We start from the raw sequence: 17,739 nt of genomic DNA on the forward strand, positions 1-17,739 counted from the left end.
TTATAGGAATACTTTTCTTAATATTTTAGATATTAAAATTGAAATTTGTATATCATTTAGTGATCCATATGGTAGCAAAAAAAGTATTGCTGTTAAAATATGCAACTTACCAACATTTTTTGTCTGTGTTTTATTTATTTTCTAGGTTAATTCTGTTATTCAAATGAGAGAGTATTGTTGACACTCTATATGTGGAGGTGAGGGTATACACACAAGCACAGGTGCCTCTGGAGGACAGAGCAGCATCCACTGGAATAGGGATGGAGTTACAGTTGCCAGCCACATAATGTGAATTCTAGGAATTAAACTTTGGTCTTCTGAAAACTCTCTGCCTGCCTAACTACTGGGCTACCTTGCAAGCTAAAACTAACTTTAGAAAACAAGCATCTATATGTCTTATGAAAAGTCTTCACGGGTATGGTGACTACCCAAAGATTATAAATGTCTTTTGTAACCACTTCCACGTAAGTATTATTTATTACCATTTATTTATTTTAGGGAAAGGAATATAGCTTAATCTTAAGTACAGGATTTTTTAAGTGGCCACTGTGTATAAATTATATTAAAATGAACAGCCAAATTGCCATTTCAATTCATATCCGTGGAGCCTGACAAGACATAAATTAGATTTATATGTGACACACTCCTTCAAGACATTCACATTTTCTAAATCTTTGATGCCTTTATGCATCAGATAAATGCTTTATGTCTGCAAGAATTATGTAAAGGTATCATGTTGATTCTTATTCAATTTAGAACACTAAAATATCTTAAAAGTGAAGGAATTGAGCATGAGTACATCAAAATAAGAGGCCCATTCCAATTTCTTGTCCTAGGATCTAAAATAAGAGCACAATATTCATTAGCGTAAGATCCTCTTGGAACACTCCCTACAGAAAGCAAGGGATACAAATGAATGTAATAGCAACAAGAAATCATTCATTCTCATCTATGCTAATTGTGATAACCCGAGACCGTTAACGAGTAATTGCTACTAAGCAAATCCTGGAAATAAGCATTTGCTCATAAATCACTTGCACAAATAACAAACTCCTTTGTAGATTACAGAAGTATCAGTGAGATCAGATTCAATCTCGTCACTATGGCTTCTATATGGAAAATGTACTCCTTGTGGAAGACACTGATTACGTGTATTAGATGAGTGCTCTGATGAATACATGCATCTAGGATGACTAAGGAGCAGATGCATCCCAGCCTTTAAACAATTCACGTATTGCACAACCATAAGCAACAAAGAAGTGATGAACTAGTGGCCAGAATCCTTCATTCTAACACATCTAAGGCAAATTTCAGAAACATGATCACATCAAGAGTAAATGAAAATATTAACATCTCTCTCTCTCTCTCTCTCTCTCTCTCTCTCTCTCTCTCTCTCTCTCTCTCTCTCTCTCTCTCTGTTTTTGATACAGTGTTTCTCTGTGTAGCTTTGGAGCCTGTTCTGGAACTTGCTTTGTAGTCCAGGCTGGCCTGGAACTCACAGAGACTTCCTGCCTCTGCCTACCAAGTACTGAGATTAAAGGCATGTGCCACCACTGTCCAACAAGGACTGGTTCTAATATACCCATGCAGCTGAAAGTTAGAGTCTAGAATCTCTAAGTGTTTCCATATCTCTGCGGCTTGGTATAGTCTCTTAACATTGCTGTTCGGCTGTTAAAACATAAAGAGAAATGTCAAATCTCATATTACATTGTTTCTGGGAGAAAATGTTTCCTGTAATTCAAAACTTCACTGTGATAGGAAATTAAGGAACCATTACAAAAATTCCCCTCCTACTTAATGCTATGTGAGATGATCAAAATAAAGTTTCTCCAAACTACCAAACATTCAAATATACCACCCCCTCCCCCCCCCGCCTCTGACACAAGCTCTCATTATATATATTGGCCTTAATTCTGGTTTCAAACAGATCATAGCATATGGTCATTTCTTGGATTTTCATTGATGGCAGAGTATTTACCATTAGCACTGTACCTCACTGAGCACATGGAGCACAACTTACAGATTTTGTTCCATTTCCTTGTTTCTATTAACAACAGCCCAATAACACAGAGCAACAGAACTCTGGCTCGATAGTAATAAGACATCATATTTCTGTCCTGTGTCACTAGCATATGTGTCATATCTATTTCCCTTTTTTATGCCTTACAAACACAAGAGGCCAAAGGGTTTTCTTGCTTACCACTTTACCACCAAGTTCCAAAATGCTGGTTAACTCATAGTGAGCATTGTGTAAATAGTTGTTGAATGAATAATGGGTAAGGAGTATTCATTGAATGGATTAGTAGCTAAGGCTATTTGTTAAAGCATTAGAATTCAATTGGCCAAACTATTTTAGTACTGAGAAAATTAGATACTGCTTAAAAATAGATAAAAACCATAAATCTCATCAGCCTCCCACTGAGTGCAAGAACACTCTAACAAGCTTCTGCTTGACTAGATCTGGTGATGAAACATATTTTATCTCTTTGTAGATAAACTGGCTTCCTGTAACTTTCATGATTATTTGTTTCTGTGGCCTAAACATGTGTAATAAATTCCCCCATGATTTTCTATAGAACCCCCTAAAATAAGTAGCCATTTCTTAAAACAAATTGTACCAAAACTGTAAGTTGCTGTTTTTGACTCTTTTTCCCTGTGGTCAATTTTCAATGATCAAATCCTCCAGGTTGCCAATTGTTTTCCCTAAAAAATGAATCTAGCACCACATAAGTGAGTCAGTGAACTATGTGGCAGGCACATAGTAGATTTTCTACTTATTGTGCTTACATCAATGAACCCAAATTATACAGCCATAGGTTTCCATTACTTTTTCTTCTTTTCTTCATTTCCTGATTCTCCCCATTTCTATCCTTTTCTCCATTGCATAGCATTTCCCTTGTTTCTTTCTTCCTTCCCCAGTTCCCATCCATCCAGAACCATGCCCATTGGTTTGACTAACAATGCATATGTGACATGAAATATTTAGCATTACATTATATAGGTTCTGGTGAGAGAACATATGAATTTCTATCTTTAATTCAGCACTTAAGAGTAGTGGATAAGCATTTATCCCTAGTACACAAATGGACTTTGGGAACCCACTCTACATAGAGGGATACTCTGCTAGCTTAGAAACAGGGGGGGGGGAGTCTAGGCCCTGCTCCAAATGATATGACAGACTTTTAAGATCCCCATGGAAGGACTCACTCTCCCTGGGGAGCAGAAAGGGGTTGGGATAGGGGTTGGGAGGCAGGGGAGGAAGGGAGGGAGAGGGAACTGGGATTGACATGTAAGAGAAGCTTGTTTCTAATTTAAAATTGGTCTAAATACAATTATAAAAATTTTATAAAAGAGTAAGAAAAGCTTAATATATTCTAAAAGTATCTGTGCCTTTCTATTTTCTTTTGTAAAATGAGGCAAATAGCAGTATCCAGAGTTTTGTCTCCTTTCATGTTTGATTTTTTATCATATGTATATGGCTAGGCCCATAACTAGATAGGTCATAAACCATACTACATATACCATGTCCTATTGAACCCATTTGGTATTTTCTTATGTAGAATAGAGTGGCTGAGCATTCAGATTAGATAAGCTAACAGGGAGCTCTTTCCAACTTTTGCTTTCTCTGTCTTAACTTCCTGAATAGAACAGCAATAACATGGCACTAAGATCAACAATTAATAAATGAAACCTCATGAAACTGCAAAGCATCTGTAAGGCAAAGAACACCATCAATGGAAAAAATGACAGACTAAGGAATAGAAAAAAAAACATTTCACAACTCCACATATGACAAAGGGGCTAATATCCAAACTGTATAAAGAACTCAAGAAACTAGACAACCACAAACCAAATAGTCTAATTTAAAAATGGAGTAAAAATCTAAACAGAGAATTCTCAACCGAGGAATATTAAGTGACAGAGAAAAATTTAAAGAAATGTTCAACATCCTTAGCCATCAGGAAAATGGAAATCAAAACAATTATATCTTACACCTGTCAGATGGCTAAGATCAAAAACACAAGCAATAGCTCATGTTGATGGGGATATAGAGCCAGGGGGACACTTCTGCATTGTTGGTGGGAATGCATACTTGTACTGCTACTTTGCAAATCAACATGGCAGTTTTCTCAGATAATTGGGAATGCATCTACTTCAATGTCCAGCTATACCACTCTTGGGCATATAACCAAAGGATGCTTCATGCTACCACAAGAACACTTTTTTTGTAGCTTAGGAGCCTATCCCTGCACTCTCTCTGGAGACCAGGTTGGCATCGAACTCACAGAGATCCTCCTGCCTCTGCCTCCCGAGTGCTGGGATTAAAGGCGTGCACCACCAAGAATACTTTCTAAAGTATCTTCATAGCATCTTTATTCATAATCACCAAAACCTGGAAAGAGCCTAGATGTCCTTCAAAATAAGAATGGATAATAAAGATGTGATACATTTACACAATGGAATATTACTCGGTTGTTAAACAATAGAGTATCATGAAATTTGCAAACATATTTTTGGAATGAGAAAAATCATCCTGAAAAGGGTAACCCAGACCCAATAAAACAACATTATGGGGTTATAATGCTACTCATTACGTGGTTATAATGCTCATCCCAGTAGTCAAGGACTATCTGACAAAGCCTGCAGTACCAGTCATGAGTAACTGGCTGTTGAGTAGTTGGTCAGATAGATCAAATAAACTCTCAGAACAATATAGGCTATTTATAACCATTAATTCTGTCTGCCTGTCAGAATGCAAAAGTAAGACCCTATTGCTCAAGACAACACACATTTCAGTCACAGGATGTGGAGGAACAAAGCTGGAAGTGTTCTGAAAGCTTCCTCTTTGAATGCTAGCTCCCTTATTATCAGAAAATGCTGTGTTACCTACCCATCATAAAGCCAGCTAAGCACAGCTAATACTAACAGATGAAAAACTACCACTTATGTAATAATGAAATATTTAATTGGAGGGTAACCAACAACTGTCTAATCATATTTAAGGGGTATTCCACAGGAGGAAATTAAGGACTGATTCTGAAGCCTAGCCAAATACCCTTGACTAGAGACATCATACACATTAGAGGAGACCCTCCTACTACATTTTTTGCTAAACCAATATAATTGGTAACTGTATTCTCAATACTTGTTCTTATATTCAGAGATAATAGTGGCTATAACATCTCATCAAAAGCTTCTTTCTCCAACAAATGGAGATGATTGCCCAGATCAACAACTGGTCAAAATGCAGAGACTATGGAGTACCCATCCCCAATTGACACATTTACAATGCATCCCATACACTTAAGGCAAAGGAAAAACTGAAGAAGAGGAGGTGGAAAGATTGTAACAGCCAAAGGTGGAAAGATTGTAAGAGCCAAAGAATCAGGGCACCTTCTGCTAGACAGTGACTTTTAGATATGACAGGGAAGTAGCAACCATGAAATGGAAACAATATAGTTGCCTAAACAAAACTTAAATAATAAAATGCCATTTGACACCCCAACAAGGTCTCTCTTTACAAGGTCTCTCCCTTATGTGAAGAACTATAAGAAAGATATTTTTTCTTTAATACACCACATGTAGAACCAAGCAGAATAACATGCTCTGTTTGGATAAAGTTTATTTATTTGCTAGAGTAAACCTACCATATTTCACTGTATTTATACCCAATAAATGTTTGATTAAGTAATGGATGATCTCATCAAAGCATAATTGGTAATAATATCTAATGATTCAATGTTTAAGTCTACTATATTTCAAACCAATTTTAAAATGATAAATAATATTCAAATTTTGATGAGTCTATAGAATATTTCTTACTATGTCCTTTTTCTCAACTTATTGTATGGCAGGTCTTCTTTCCAAATATATAAATGTTCTTGAAATAATATTGGAAAAGAAGTTCTCTGTGGTGCCAAAATTTTCCTATCACTAAGGAAGAAGTGATAGTTGAAAGTGAAATTGAAATTTGATGATGAAGATGAGAATTCTCACTTGATATCTCCCATGTAAAAGTATTCACCTGAAACCTTCATTGTACTTAACTTGTTCCAATTCATCCCCTCTTATCTGGGAAGTCACTTCCACATCCCCAAGACCTTCACTATCCCCAAGACCCCAACAGCTTTGTTCAGTTTTCTGTCGTACTTCCCCTCCATCTCCTTGGAACTCTACCTCAATTCTTACATTCCTAAGCAAATTTAATCACATGTATAAGATACAAAATATCTATGAAACTTGGAAGTAATATGAATCATTTTCTTTATTGCCTAGCCAATAGCAATAGTTTCAGCCTTTAGAATGGAAAACAACTGGACTGGAATTTTATGTTTTCATAATCTAAAAGATTCTGTATTGGGGACTTTTAAGAATTATAATCTTCTCATTTCAAAACCATTATATCTCTGTGTCCTATGAATATGTAATCATGTAACAGTTACATGGTTATCATTGGCATTGTACTAGAAAAATAAGCTTAAAAGCTAAAAACATAAGGAAAAATCATTTATTAACTACAACACCCATGAACTTATTTTTGAAATGATCTAAAATAATGCATTTTAAAAGTATGTGAATTTGAACAGGGTAATGTAGAAAACTAAATGGCATTTTAATCCATGGAAACTTTTTAAATATGATATATTTCTTTGGCTTTCTAATCATGTAACTCCTTAGACAAAGGTTATTATGGGTTACTTTTGGAACAGCTAAAATCTTAAGAATTTTTTCCAAATCTTTTTAAAGTTGATTATACTTACATTTACTTTAACATTACAAAAAGTGAAATAAAGCTCGTGAAATATAAATCAAGCTGTCAGGATGCCACAGATGCTCCTGGAAAAGGAAGAACAGGATCCATGACCAGAGCTTTTAAATACAGCAGGAGGACCTGTTTTCATAATTCAGCAAAGAGGAAAGTCAATACACTGTCTCCGTTTGCTCTTTATGGAAACTAATGAGGAAACAAGACCTCCCTATTGATTTGATATAAAAAGTAATAGAACCCAACTTAGGAAATCTTCAAATAGATAACATTGAATGTCAGTATTTTAGAAACTAGTATGACACTGAAATTCCTTCAGACAGACCTGTCTGTGATTGGTTGTGAACAGAAACCTCAAATGAACACAGAAAAGGGGAGTAATAATTAGAATCATACATAGTTTATAAGCAATGATACCAATTTTCTCCAAGTCTGTATTGAAATAATATAAAATTAGTCACAAATTTGCCTGTTTTATAAAATGAACTCATAAAGGCTCATAACCAAAACACTCAGACAATAATATAGTATCAATATTTAGATCTGTTTCAATATGTATTTATTCATTTCACAAAGTAATCTAGTTTATCTATAAAACAAAGACAAAATAAATCATTTATAAATTTGAATTTTGTAACTTATTTTCACTCTCTCATACATACAGTAAAAAGAGGAAATGTTAGCCACATTAGAATTTTCCTCTTTAGTACTACTCAGACCTGTGAAGAGACCTTTAAATCACTGCATATTTCATTTCAAATCTCAGATGTATTGAAGTTGGACAGTTGAAGCAGTCAGGAATGGTCTACTGCTACAATACATTTTGCAGATGAAACTACTGTATCGAGTGAGTTTAAAGAGCTGTGGCAGGTAAGACCATGCATCTGGTGAGTGCCCTGCCCACTGTAACACAGAGATCTTTATCCCTGACCAGCTTGATGAGAGTGTGGGAGCCAGCTATAACGAATGTGATGAAAATCTACTCAAAGGAAACATTTTTTTGTATAAACAATATGCTCTTTGTGACAGTACCCCTACATGATTGAAATACAAATGTGCAGCTATAAAGACAAAAAGAGCATGCAGATTGTTACTCTAGAAAACCACTGGGCCAATCTGATTTTACTTTTGCAGTGGTATATAAGTACCTCTTCTACTTAAATACCTTTTATGAAATATGTTTTCAAGGACATAAGCCAGTACAGAGTGCTATATAGAGAGAATAATTCATTAAATGCATCGACAACACTTAAAATTCTAAGGCAAAAAGATAAATAAAACTGTAATACCCAAATGAAACATAAACATACCAATTATTAAATTTTGAATCCAGAAAGGCCAATATTGGCTATGTTCTTATTCAATGCCTACATTCTCAGGATATACAGAGATTATAGATACTGGTGATGAAATGAAAAATCTACATGCAAAAATTATTTTCATAGTAATTTCACTTTACTGGAATTCTAAACAGCACTAAAACATAGAACACCATAACTTTGAATGCAGATGTATATAAAACAAGTGAGGAAATGCATGGGTAGTGAATAGAAAAACTTTTAAAGTACCTATATCTTAACCAAACATGACAATATTTTCCACACACTGTCTCCTCCACAGTCCAAGTATAAGCATTTTCTTGCACTATCGGCATGACTTCAAAGTTTTTGAAATGTTTTACAGTCCAGTCTTGTTCCTATCAGACTGGAGATTTGAGCATGGTAGTATCACACAAAAATGCAGCTAAGACATTTATAGTACTATGAATTTTAATTTATTTGGCAACCAATTACAATGGACACTTTCAAAGTTGATTCTAATAAAACATACAGAGCTGTTTCTGATAAATATGTGCTCAAATATAGCATATACAAGGTTGGCCTAATCAAGAAAGTTATCCCAAAATGAGTGAGGAAATAAAACCCACAATATTGGCTTATACACAAGTAGCATATTCATCATACTATGTAACAATAAGTTTCTGAAATAACTTTGTCCTTAAAATGCAGAATCACTTAGAAAGTTCATCAATAGCATTCAATTGCAAATATAGTAGGAAAGTCATTTATACCCCTGGTTTCCTTTGTGGAAATGGAACCCCTATTAGTAGTTTGTTCTGCCTTAGAACTCAAAAATAAGTGAACTAACATCCATGCTTCATCCATGCTAATTTCATATTATATCCAAGTAAACAGAATCAGAAAATACAACGATGCCAAACACTTCACATGTTCCCGGGAAAAATGAAAACTAACTTAGAATGATTTTTGAAAAAGAACTTAAAATGAAGGAGACAGTTTTAAGTCCTTGAATTTACTCACCAGTTTCCCAAATGCAGGGTTAGTAACAGGAACATCAACCTTACTCCTCTAGTTTGACTCCACAGGAAAGGAGAGAAGAGAAAGGCTTTCCTAGAACCCATCAGGTCGCTTATATGATCCCTCCTCCTGTAGCTCAGTGCTCAAGCCCAGAGTTTGTCTCACACCTCAGTAGCAGCCCAGGGAACACAAGCCACAGTGTGGAAAGACAGTACACCTCCGAACCAGGTAGGATGCGACTCCCAGCAGAACTGAGCTAGGGAGCCAATCAGACAGGGAGGACGCTGGCATAAATTATGTCAAAAAGAGTTGGACCAATCCGTGCTCCAGAAAGGCGGGGTTTCCCATACTAGAAATCAAGCCCAGTGGGGGAAAGGGCTCCGTTTTTTTGTTTTTGCTTTTTTCTTTCTTTTTCTTATAAAAGAAAAATAAATCTCCCCTCCCTCCCATCCCTTGTGAAACATTGGCGTGGCCTTGACAGTCAGGTTTCCAAGGGAAACACCGTTTTCCCTATATCGGGGTATATCTGGTCACTACCTCTTCCCCCTCCCTAGCTAGGAATTATTTATTTCTTATTTTTATTTTTGTTAATTGTTCTTCAAGAGATAGCGCAGGCAACCGTCTCTCTGTGGACACAGCCTCATTGACTTTCTTCCGGCCCGGGAGAATCCTGTTATTTTTAATTAATTATCGCTACTTAATTTTGATACCGAGACAGCGTCTTGTTTCTCTTTGCAGATGTATGACTTGACACAATGCCCTGCACAAATGAGCTCTCTGGAGATGGAGAATGTAAAACTCGAGTGAATGAATGAGCAGTCTGGGTGCATTTGCCTTAAACATGGTTCAGGCCCCACCCCCTCCTACTGCCTGCACTCTAGTGTGCCGATTTGCAATGTGTATCTCCCATAACTGAAAGATGACAGTAATGAAGAATATCAGGCAAGAACTCTCCCATTTTACAAACACAAAACCCCAAAACACTGATTGTACTAGCTTCTTCAGTCAAAGGCGTTGTAGCTTGCGACACGGGTTATCTTGTGATTCCCCTGCTCAAGTGTAGTTCATTTGCATTTGTGGAGCTCCTCTGTTTGGTTCCTAACTTCAGAGGCTCTGCTTTGAGTTCTCAACAGAGCCCAAGGGTTGCCATGGCAACCAGAAAGCCTCTGGCAGCTGGAACAACTGTACTGCAAAGACCGTGGCTATGGAGAAACAGGCTCAGTGCCCAGCCATCTTCTGCCTTTACGCCTTGCTAAATTCCTGCTTCCCAGGGATGTCGCCCAAGGATGGGGTCCTAGGCTGCATCATTAATCACTCCACACCACCTGGAATTGCCCAGATTCAGAAATGAAGTGAAATGTACCATGTAGTTACTTGAGAAGCAAATAGTTCAAAGCAGAAGTAACTGCTTGTGCATGCACGGAGGCAAGGGAACTGTTGCTACAATAGCCCCGAAATCTATTAAAGGAAGCAGATGAGCATAACAAGGTTACAGACTGATAGACTTTCTCATTTTGTCTCTCTCCCTTCCTTTCTTCCTTTCTTTTCTTTCTTTCTTGCTGCCCAGAATAGCAGAAATTGCAGTATTTTTTCTCTTTTACTCTCCATCATCTGAAAATATTTATTGACCTTCCTTGTTCCTATTCTCTTACTCCACACTATTTAGCATCTTCTCTTCCATAAAGTATGTTAATTAAAGCAGCTCATATCTAATAATTCAAATAGCAATTAAAGCACATTGTAATAGATTCTGAAATGAGTGCATTTAGGTAGCCCATGATGTCAATATATATCTAAGTTTATTTTATTTTATTTTTCTATCAATTAACAGTGTGGTGTGCATGATTATTTAAATGTTTCACAAGGTACAGTCACAAATTCAAGGATATGATTAACCAGTTAGGCAGGAATTAGTTCAGTGGAAGTACCTAGTAAATAGCAAGTTCTTTCTGGTTGCCCCTTGAATTTCCTGATATTAAATGGGGGTTTTCCACATTTTTACGGAAAAACAATAGTCTAATGCTTTAGAACAGTAACCTTAACCCACCCTATCAATAACTTTCAAAAAGGTTTTGCTCTTATTCTTCTCATATATTACTAGAAAGTGCTGACAGCAGTTGCAAGGAATTAATGGCAAGGAAAGGTGAAGGATGTTTCCTTGGGTAGTCAGAAGGTGCCTACTTGCACTCATAAAATGGAGAGGCTTATAATAATGAGAGTTTTCTGTATTTTCCAAAATATAATTTTCCCAATATGTGCTGAGGTACTAGTCTAAAAAAAAAAAAAAAAAAAAAAAAAAAAAAAAAAAAAAAAAACACTCTCTGTAGCTAGAACAGTCAATTACTGTAAACTATGTAAAATGATGTAAGCCCTTGGCAATCCTAAAGAAAAAGACACGATAGGTTTGATGACTTGACAGTTTTTCCTTATGGACAAGGTAAAATAGCCATATGCATATGATGACTAGTGACTAGGGAGTTGAGATTGTAAATAAATATAGTAAGTTCCATTCTATTCATCAAATGAACCATACTTCTCATGAGCACACACTTAGGAAGAACAGGCCAGGTGTCCTAGTGGACTCAAGGTTAGGAGGCCAGGAGTAGCTGTAAGTGGGGAACTGCTGAGAGCTTATTGTGATGGTTATTTTCATTTGGGGATGATCTTGCCCCAGTGGGATTTGTTAATGTTGGGAGACATTTTTCATTGTTTCAATTGTGGAATCAGGAAGTGTTGCATTGGACTATTGAATGTTAGTAAATAGAAGCTAATATTTTATCTGTAGTCTGAAATATAAAAACCTCTTCCAATGATGAAGAATTCAAATGTAAACTCTCAATGGTGCCAAGGAAAAGAATTCCTTTGCCATGTGTAAAGAGAATGGGTAAGTATTCTGTATCAGTTATACAATATTTTTTCACTGATTGCCATTGAAGACACTCTTTCCTTTGTCATTCATTTGAATGACTGGGACACAAACATTACCTGTTAGATTTTATTGAAACAACTTACACAACGTTAACTTTTATTGAAACAAATTTCATATAATATATTGTGAGTGTATTTCCACTTGAATATCATATCCATTTCCTTATCCTATCTTCATGTTCTTTCTTTTTCCTCAAAAATCAGACAAAAGATTACAAAACTAAACAAAATAAAGACAAGTAAGATATACACATTAAATTATTTTCTTAATTTTAAAAGAGAAATATGGAGTCAGTTTTTTATTGACCAACTGCTACTTGGTCTGGGGCTTGACCTGGAGTAAGTTTGATATAGCTGGTAACACTCCATTAGACAATATTGATTTTTTTCTCTTCCATCATCTATCAATTGAAAACAGCTTCTTGGTTAGGGTAAGACTTTGTGTATACTTCCCCTTGGAAATCTGTCTGTTTTGAGCCTGTGTAGGTTTTGTGTGTATCCTCACATTCTCTCTGAAAATTTATATTCTTCAGCTTTTATGTGTCTGGAGTTTCCATGGAGTCATACACCAATGCTGACTCATATACACTTTCTGTCTCCTCCGTGGATGAATCTCTGAGCTTTGAGGGAAAGGGTTTGATAAAGACATCCCATTCCAGGCTGAGTGTTCCAGAGACTCTCAGTCTCTGCATGCTGTCAAATATGTGTTATTTTTGTGTTAATTGCCATCATCATCAACAAACTTCCACCACAGTGGAGGTTCAATGATTTATCTGATCTTATTTTGCTAAGGGAACAGAACCATAAATTAACCATCTTTACTCATACCTATTACATATCTATTAGTTTTATAGCTAGTTGTAATCACTATCAACTTATAAGCGGCAGGATGTGAGCCACCGGCAAGGAGGGACACCAATAAGGCATCTGATAAGATAAGTCTTATAAAATATATAGATGTATGATAGTTAAGACTGAGCTAACAGATGAGAATCCTACTCATTGGCCAAGCAGCTTTGAACTTAATACAATTTTCTGTGTATTCATTTGGGCCCTAACTCAGGTGGGCAGCTTGTGTAAAGCGTACACGTGGAGGTGGGGCTCTGTGGCTTTTGGCAGAAATATTTATCGTAACAGAATGGTGTCAGTGAGTGGGATCACCCCATCCCCCAAGGTTCCCAGACAAAGATGTAAACCTGCCACCACAGCCTGCCCTGTCTGGTCGCTGAGAGGCATCGGAGCAGCTTCCATATGCTCACGCAGTCCAGGCGATTCTGGAGTTTAGACTCGGCATTTCTGAGATGATAAAGTCAAATCCAGATAAAGAAAAACCTGTAAAGGTTTACACTGCATTTAAAAATATATGTATGCTTGTGAGAGAAAAAAATAACAGAAGGAAATAGAGTAGCCGGTTATGGTGGCCAATGCCGGTAGGATTTGCTGAAGGAAGCAGAGGCAGGTGGATTTCCACAGAGAAACACTGTCTCAGAAAAAAAAAGGAACAAAAGGAAGTAAAAGTAGAATAATAAAAAAGCCACCTAAAGATGAAAAATACACAGAGAATCTGGATACTAAATGCCGTACTGTTGTCTGTAAATTGTTTGATTGCTGAGAAAAGAATTACTGCTGCTAAAATATATTTGATTATAAATACTGCTAAATTAATCCAACTTATACATTTTAAAAATGCTTTGACTTCAAATTTTAAGTCTAAGGACAGGCTACTTAGAAATAAAGGTTTTGCTTGTATTTCCACACAAAATCAAAAACTGTTGATTCCTTCCAGACTAATATGGTTTGATCAAGCAAGATCCCCTGAAGCTGAGATGATACAGCCTTACAGACTACAAAAACAAAAACTTGTTCAGATTTCTATGTTTTTATCATGATCCCAATAGTATGAACATCTCCCCAAATCAGCAGGAAGCAGTTTAGAAAAAAAATGCCCATATTCCCAAATATTGTTTATAAATGTTTTCATTTAAATGGAGTAGGTTATAAATGATGATGAGCATAGTTAATTTTTTAAAAGAAAAAAGGGGAATAGGATATAGGAATGAATACTTTCCATTGGTATAGATTTTCATTTATTGATACAACTTTAAGGTCAATTTTGTGATATGTATATGTCTCCTCTTGTTTAGGTATTGTGTTTATACAGACCTTTTACCTATAATAGTCAGAACTTATAATTAGGTTAGTTAGGTTTTCTAGATTTACAGAGATTTATTTGAGATGGATAGGTATTCTTCAAACCTTTCAAAGACCTACAGAAATATGGCATTTAAATGGTTTAGGGTTTATCTTGGCAATTAGACACAACTGCTCCTGGCACACAAATTATGTCAGAAAGGAGGATGGGCATCAAAGAAACTCGTTATGGAGTTTGCTTTCAACATGGCAAGATTAGCCATTTGGGCAAGAAACTGCTCTTGCCTGGACTGTTTGTTGCTGTATAAACTGGACATACAGGACCCACAAGAAAGTGACTGCTAAACTTAGAAAACAAGACAGTACTGAAGGGTTCCTGTTGAAATGGAGAAGTGTGTCTTACACACTATGGCCTATGGGTTGAAGATGATGCCCCAATGTTACAGAGGAACTTTGGGTGACTGTCCAGGTAGCGAGAAGTCTCTGTCAATTCTAGAGTTTATATATTATCCTTCTGTGGTCTTTGATAGGGTTAAAGACAGATAGTTATGGTTATAGTTTTCTTCAGTTATTATAAAAGATAAGTTATCCTTTTATTTTTGACAGAAAAGAGGAGATGATGGGGGAAGTACTTCTGTGTATGTTTATCTTATTGATTGTTAAATAAAATACTGTTTTGGCCAATGAGACAGCAAGTAGATGGGACTAGGAGTCAAAGAGGATTCTGGGAAATGTAGTAGAGAAGTGTGATCCAGGCAGGAAATGACATAGCAGGAAGACTCATATATAAGCGAAGGAGAAACAGGAAGCTCCTTTTTTCCCATTCACCTCCTTCAGCGGCAGGATGTGAGCCACTGGCAAGGAGGGACACCAATAAGGCATCTGATAAGATAAGTCTTATAAAATATATAGATGTATGATAGTTAAGACTGAGCTAACAGATGAGAATCCTAGTCATTGGCCAAGCAGCTTTGAACTTAATGCAAGTTTCTGTGTATTCATTTGGGCCCTAACTCAGGCAGGCAGCTTGTGTAAAGCGTACACGTGGAGGTGGGGCTCTGTGGATTTTGGCAGAAAGATTTATCGTAACACTTATACTACTTTTCATTTTAAAAGGTTTGTGGGTTGTTTTGGAATAAAACATTTAGAATAAAATGTTTAGAATAAAACAGTTGTTATACCTACAGGTGGCACAAAACAGGCTTCACTCTAAACCTAATGGATTAAGTATAGTAAAAACCACTTAATGTTTTCACACACCAGAATCTGAGAGCCATTGCCATTCTGTCATCTAGTAAATGACTATTGATACAGTGGCTTGATTATGCCATGTGCAGTCCTGACACTAGCAGACAAGAACTAAAAATGATACAACCTGTCACAGATAAACTAAAATACAATGGTGAGAAAGGTACAGCTTTGTGCCTTAGTTTCTTTTGTTGTTTTAGTTTTTCTGTAGGGGAATGCTGTTCCTACAGGAAGTGTGTTCAGGTATGTATATATTCACATGTAGAAACTGGAGGTCAACATCAGTTGACTAATTCTGTCATTTTCTACCTTATTTTTTGAGGTAAGGTCTCTTACTAAACAGAGTGATCACTGTTAGGGTAGCCTCACTGACCAGTAAGACCCTGGGATTCTCCAGTCACTGTCTCCTAGAATGAGGTGTACAGGCATGTTATCCTGCAATGTTTACCATTTCATGAGATTGCCAGGGATCCAAACTCTAGGCCTCATACTTGCATAGGAAGCACTCTATCCACTGAGCCAAAACTGCAGCCCCCGATTTGCTGTTTCTCTCTGTTTCATAGCTATCATCTATCTAATATATATATATACATATATATATATATTCTATCTCTGTTTATCTGTTCTATCATCTTTGTATCCATACATATATGGATATATGTACATGTGTGTGCATATATGAATTCTAGGTAGTGTACAAGTTGTTATTAGGATTATACTGAATATTACATATAATTAATTGCCTGGATAATAGAAATAACTCCAAATGTTAGTTATTATTGTTATATTGCTATGCCATTTATGGTATATTTCAAATACAAGTAAATTTGTCTAGCAACATGGAGTCTGAAGTCATAGAGAAGATGAACGTAAATAATCTCATTATGCCCTCAATGTTATCCTTATATTTGGCTTCTTCAGAGAAAAGGTCTATTTTTATTTAATTCTTATCTGTATTGATATGTTTTTATTATGAACTCCATGATCCTAAACTCAAACACTAAATAGCACAGTATTTTCTTCCATCACAGAGTTACCTCTTAGACTAGGAGACTCACACCTCCATTGTGTGCATGACATTTCATTTTTCTGATTTCTATCCTTTTGAGAAACAGTTATTGATTTCTCACTGAAGACAATTCTGCAATATAGGGCAGGTCTATGACATTTTTGAAAACTAGGTATTCATGTTAATTTGTGTTAGTATTTTTCATCCCTATGACAAATAGTTTATAAATGACAGCTAAGATAAAGAAAATTGTATGGGTCACAGCTTTGAGACTGTGGGCCGTAAATAGCTGGTTATATAGGGGGGATCAGAATATCAGTATAGCAGTGAAATACGATCAACTCATTACTATCAGAAGCCAAGAATGGGGGGTGCAAGCAAGAAACACAAAACATAAATGACATAAAACTTGGAAGTCTCTGTGTTAATTCCAATTTACTGCAGAAAGAATTTCCTCTGATAAAAGCTTAAGGATGCACTAGTATATGGGTATAGCAATAAGTCACTAATATCATTTTAATACTATGTCATTTAACAGCATCATAGTTCTAGACTTTCCCTAAGCTCTATGACATAGCTAGTAATAGATTTTTTTTAAATAAAATTGATGTTATATCTTGTAGAATATGTCTTAAAGCCATTTTTAAAAAAGAATATGGTTACTTCTATAACACTTGTGCCACTAGTATAACAGGATGTTCATTCTAGTAGCTCAGAGGGTTCAGTGCTGGGTAAGATTGATGATTGTTTTTATGCTGCAGTAGCATTCATAACACCTTCCAGATTGTAGGTATATAGATTCTTCATCAATCCCAATTTTATTTATCTATATTTTCTGACTTGACTATGTTGTCTTCAGCAAGAGGTTGTTACCAGAAATTTCTGGAGGGTAAGCAAGAACATTTGCAATGGCCTGTAATTTTTTGAGAGCTATTGGAACCAACAGGCCAACATTGTCTCATTCAGAGACAATTCAGTCCTACAATGGGTTTTTGTTTGCTAGCACATTATGTATAGTTGAGGTATTTTCAAGGGATATTTTAAATATAAATTTTCTTTTATGTCCATTTTTCACTAACATGCAAATGCACTAACATGCATACATATTTTAGATGAGTCTTTGCCTTCATGGATTTGAAGGAGAGTGAGGAGAGATAAACAGGAGGTTTTGGAGAGAGGACAAGAGAGAAAGAAATGCAGTTAGATTGTAATCTCAAAATAGGAAAATAAGGAGTCTTTGTTCCACTGTCTTCACAGTTTGACTCTCATCCACAGCTGCCCTTTTCTCCTACTTCATCTCAGGTTCACTTACTTACTGA

The 17,739-nt window shown here is 36.1% G+C and overlaps 1 protein-coding gene across 1 annotated transcript in view; it reads right to left on the reverse strand.

The window, feature by feature from the left end:
• The window catches only part of Gabrg1 (gamma-aminobutyric acid type A receptor subunit gamma1), a 69,991-nt gene extending 60,803 nt beyond the window's left edge, over positions 1 to 9,188 (reverse strand). Inside the window, exon 1 of the mRNA XM_027390835.2 lies at positions 9,088 to 9,188. Coding sequence (XP_027246636.1) covers positions 9,088 to 9,188 — 101 coding nt within the window. The remainder of the gene's footprint in view (positions 1 to 9,087) is intronic.
• Between the last annotated feature and the right edge of the window lie 8,551 nt (positions 9,189 to 17,739).

This window comes from Cricetulus griseus, assembly GCF_003668045.3.
Source record: "Cricetulus griseus strain 17A/GY chromosome 1 unlocalized genomic scaffold, alternate assembly CriGri-PICRH-1.0 chr1_1, whole genome shotgun sequence".
Taxonomy (NCBI): domain Eukaryota; kingdom Metazoa; phylum Chordata; class Mammalia; order Rodentia; family Cricetidae; genus Cricetulus; species Cricetulus griseus.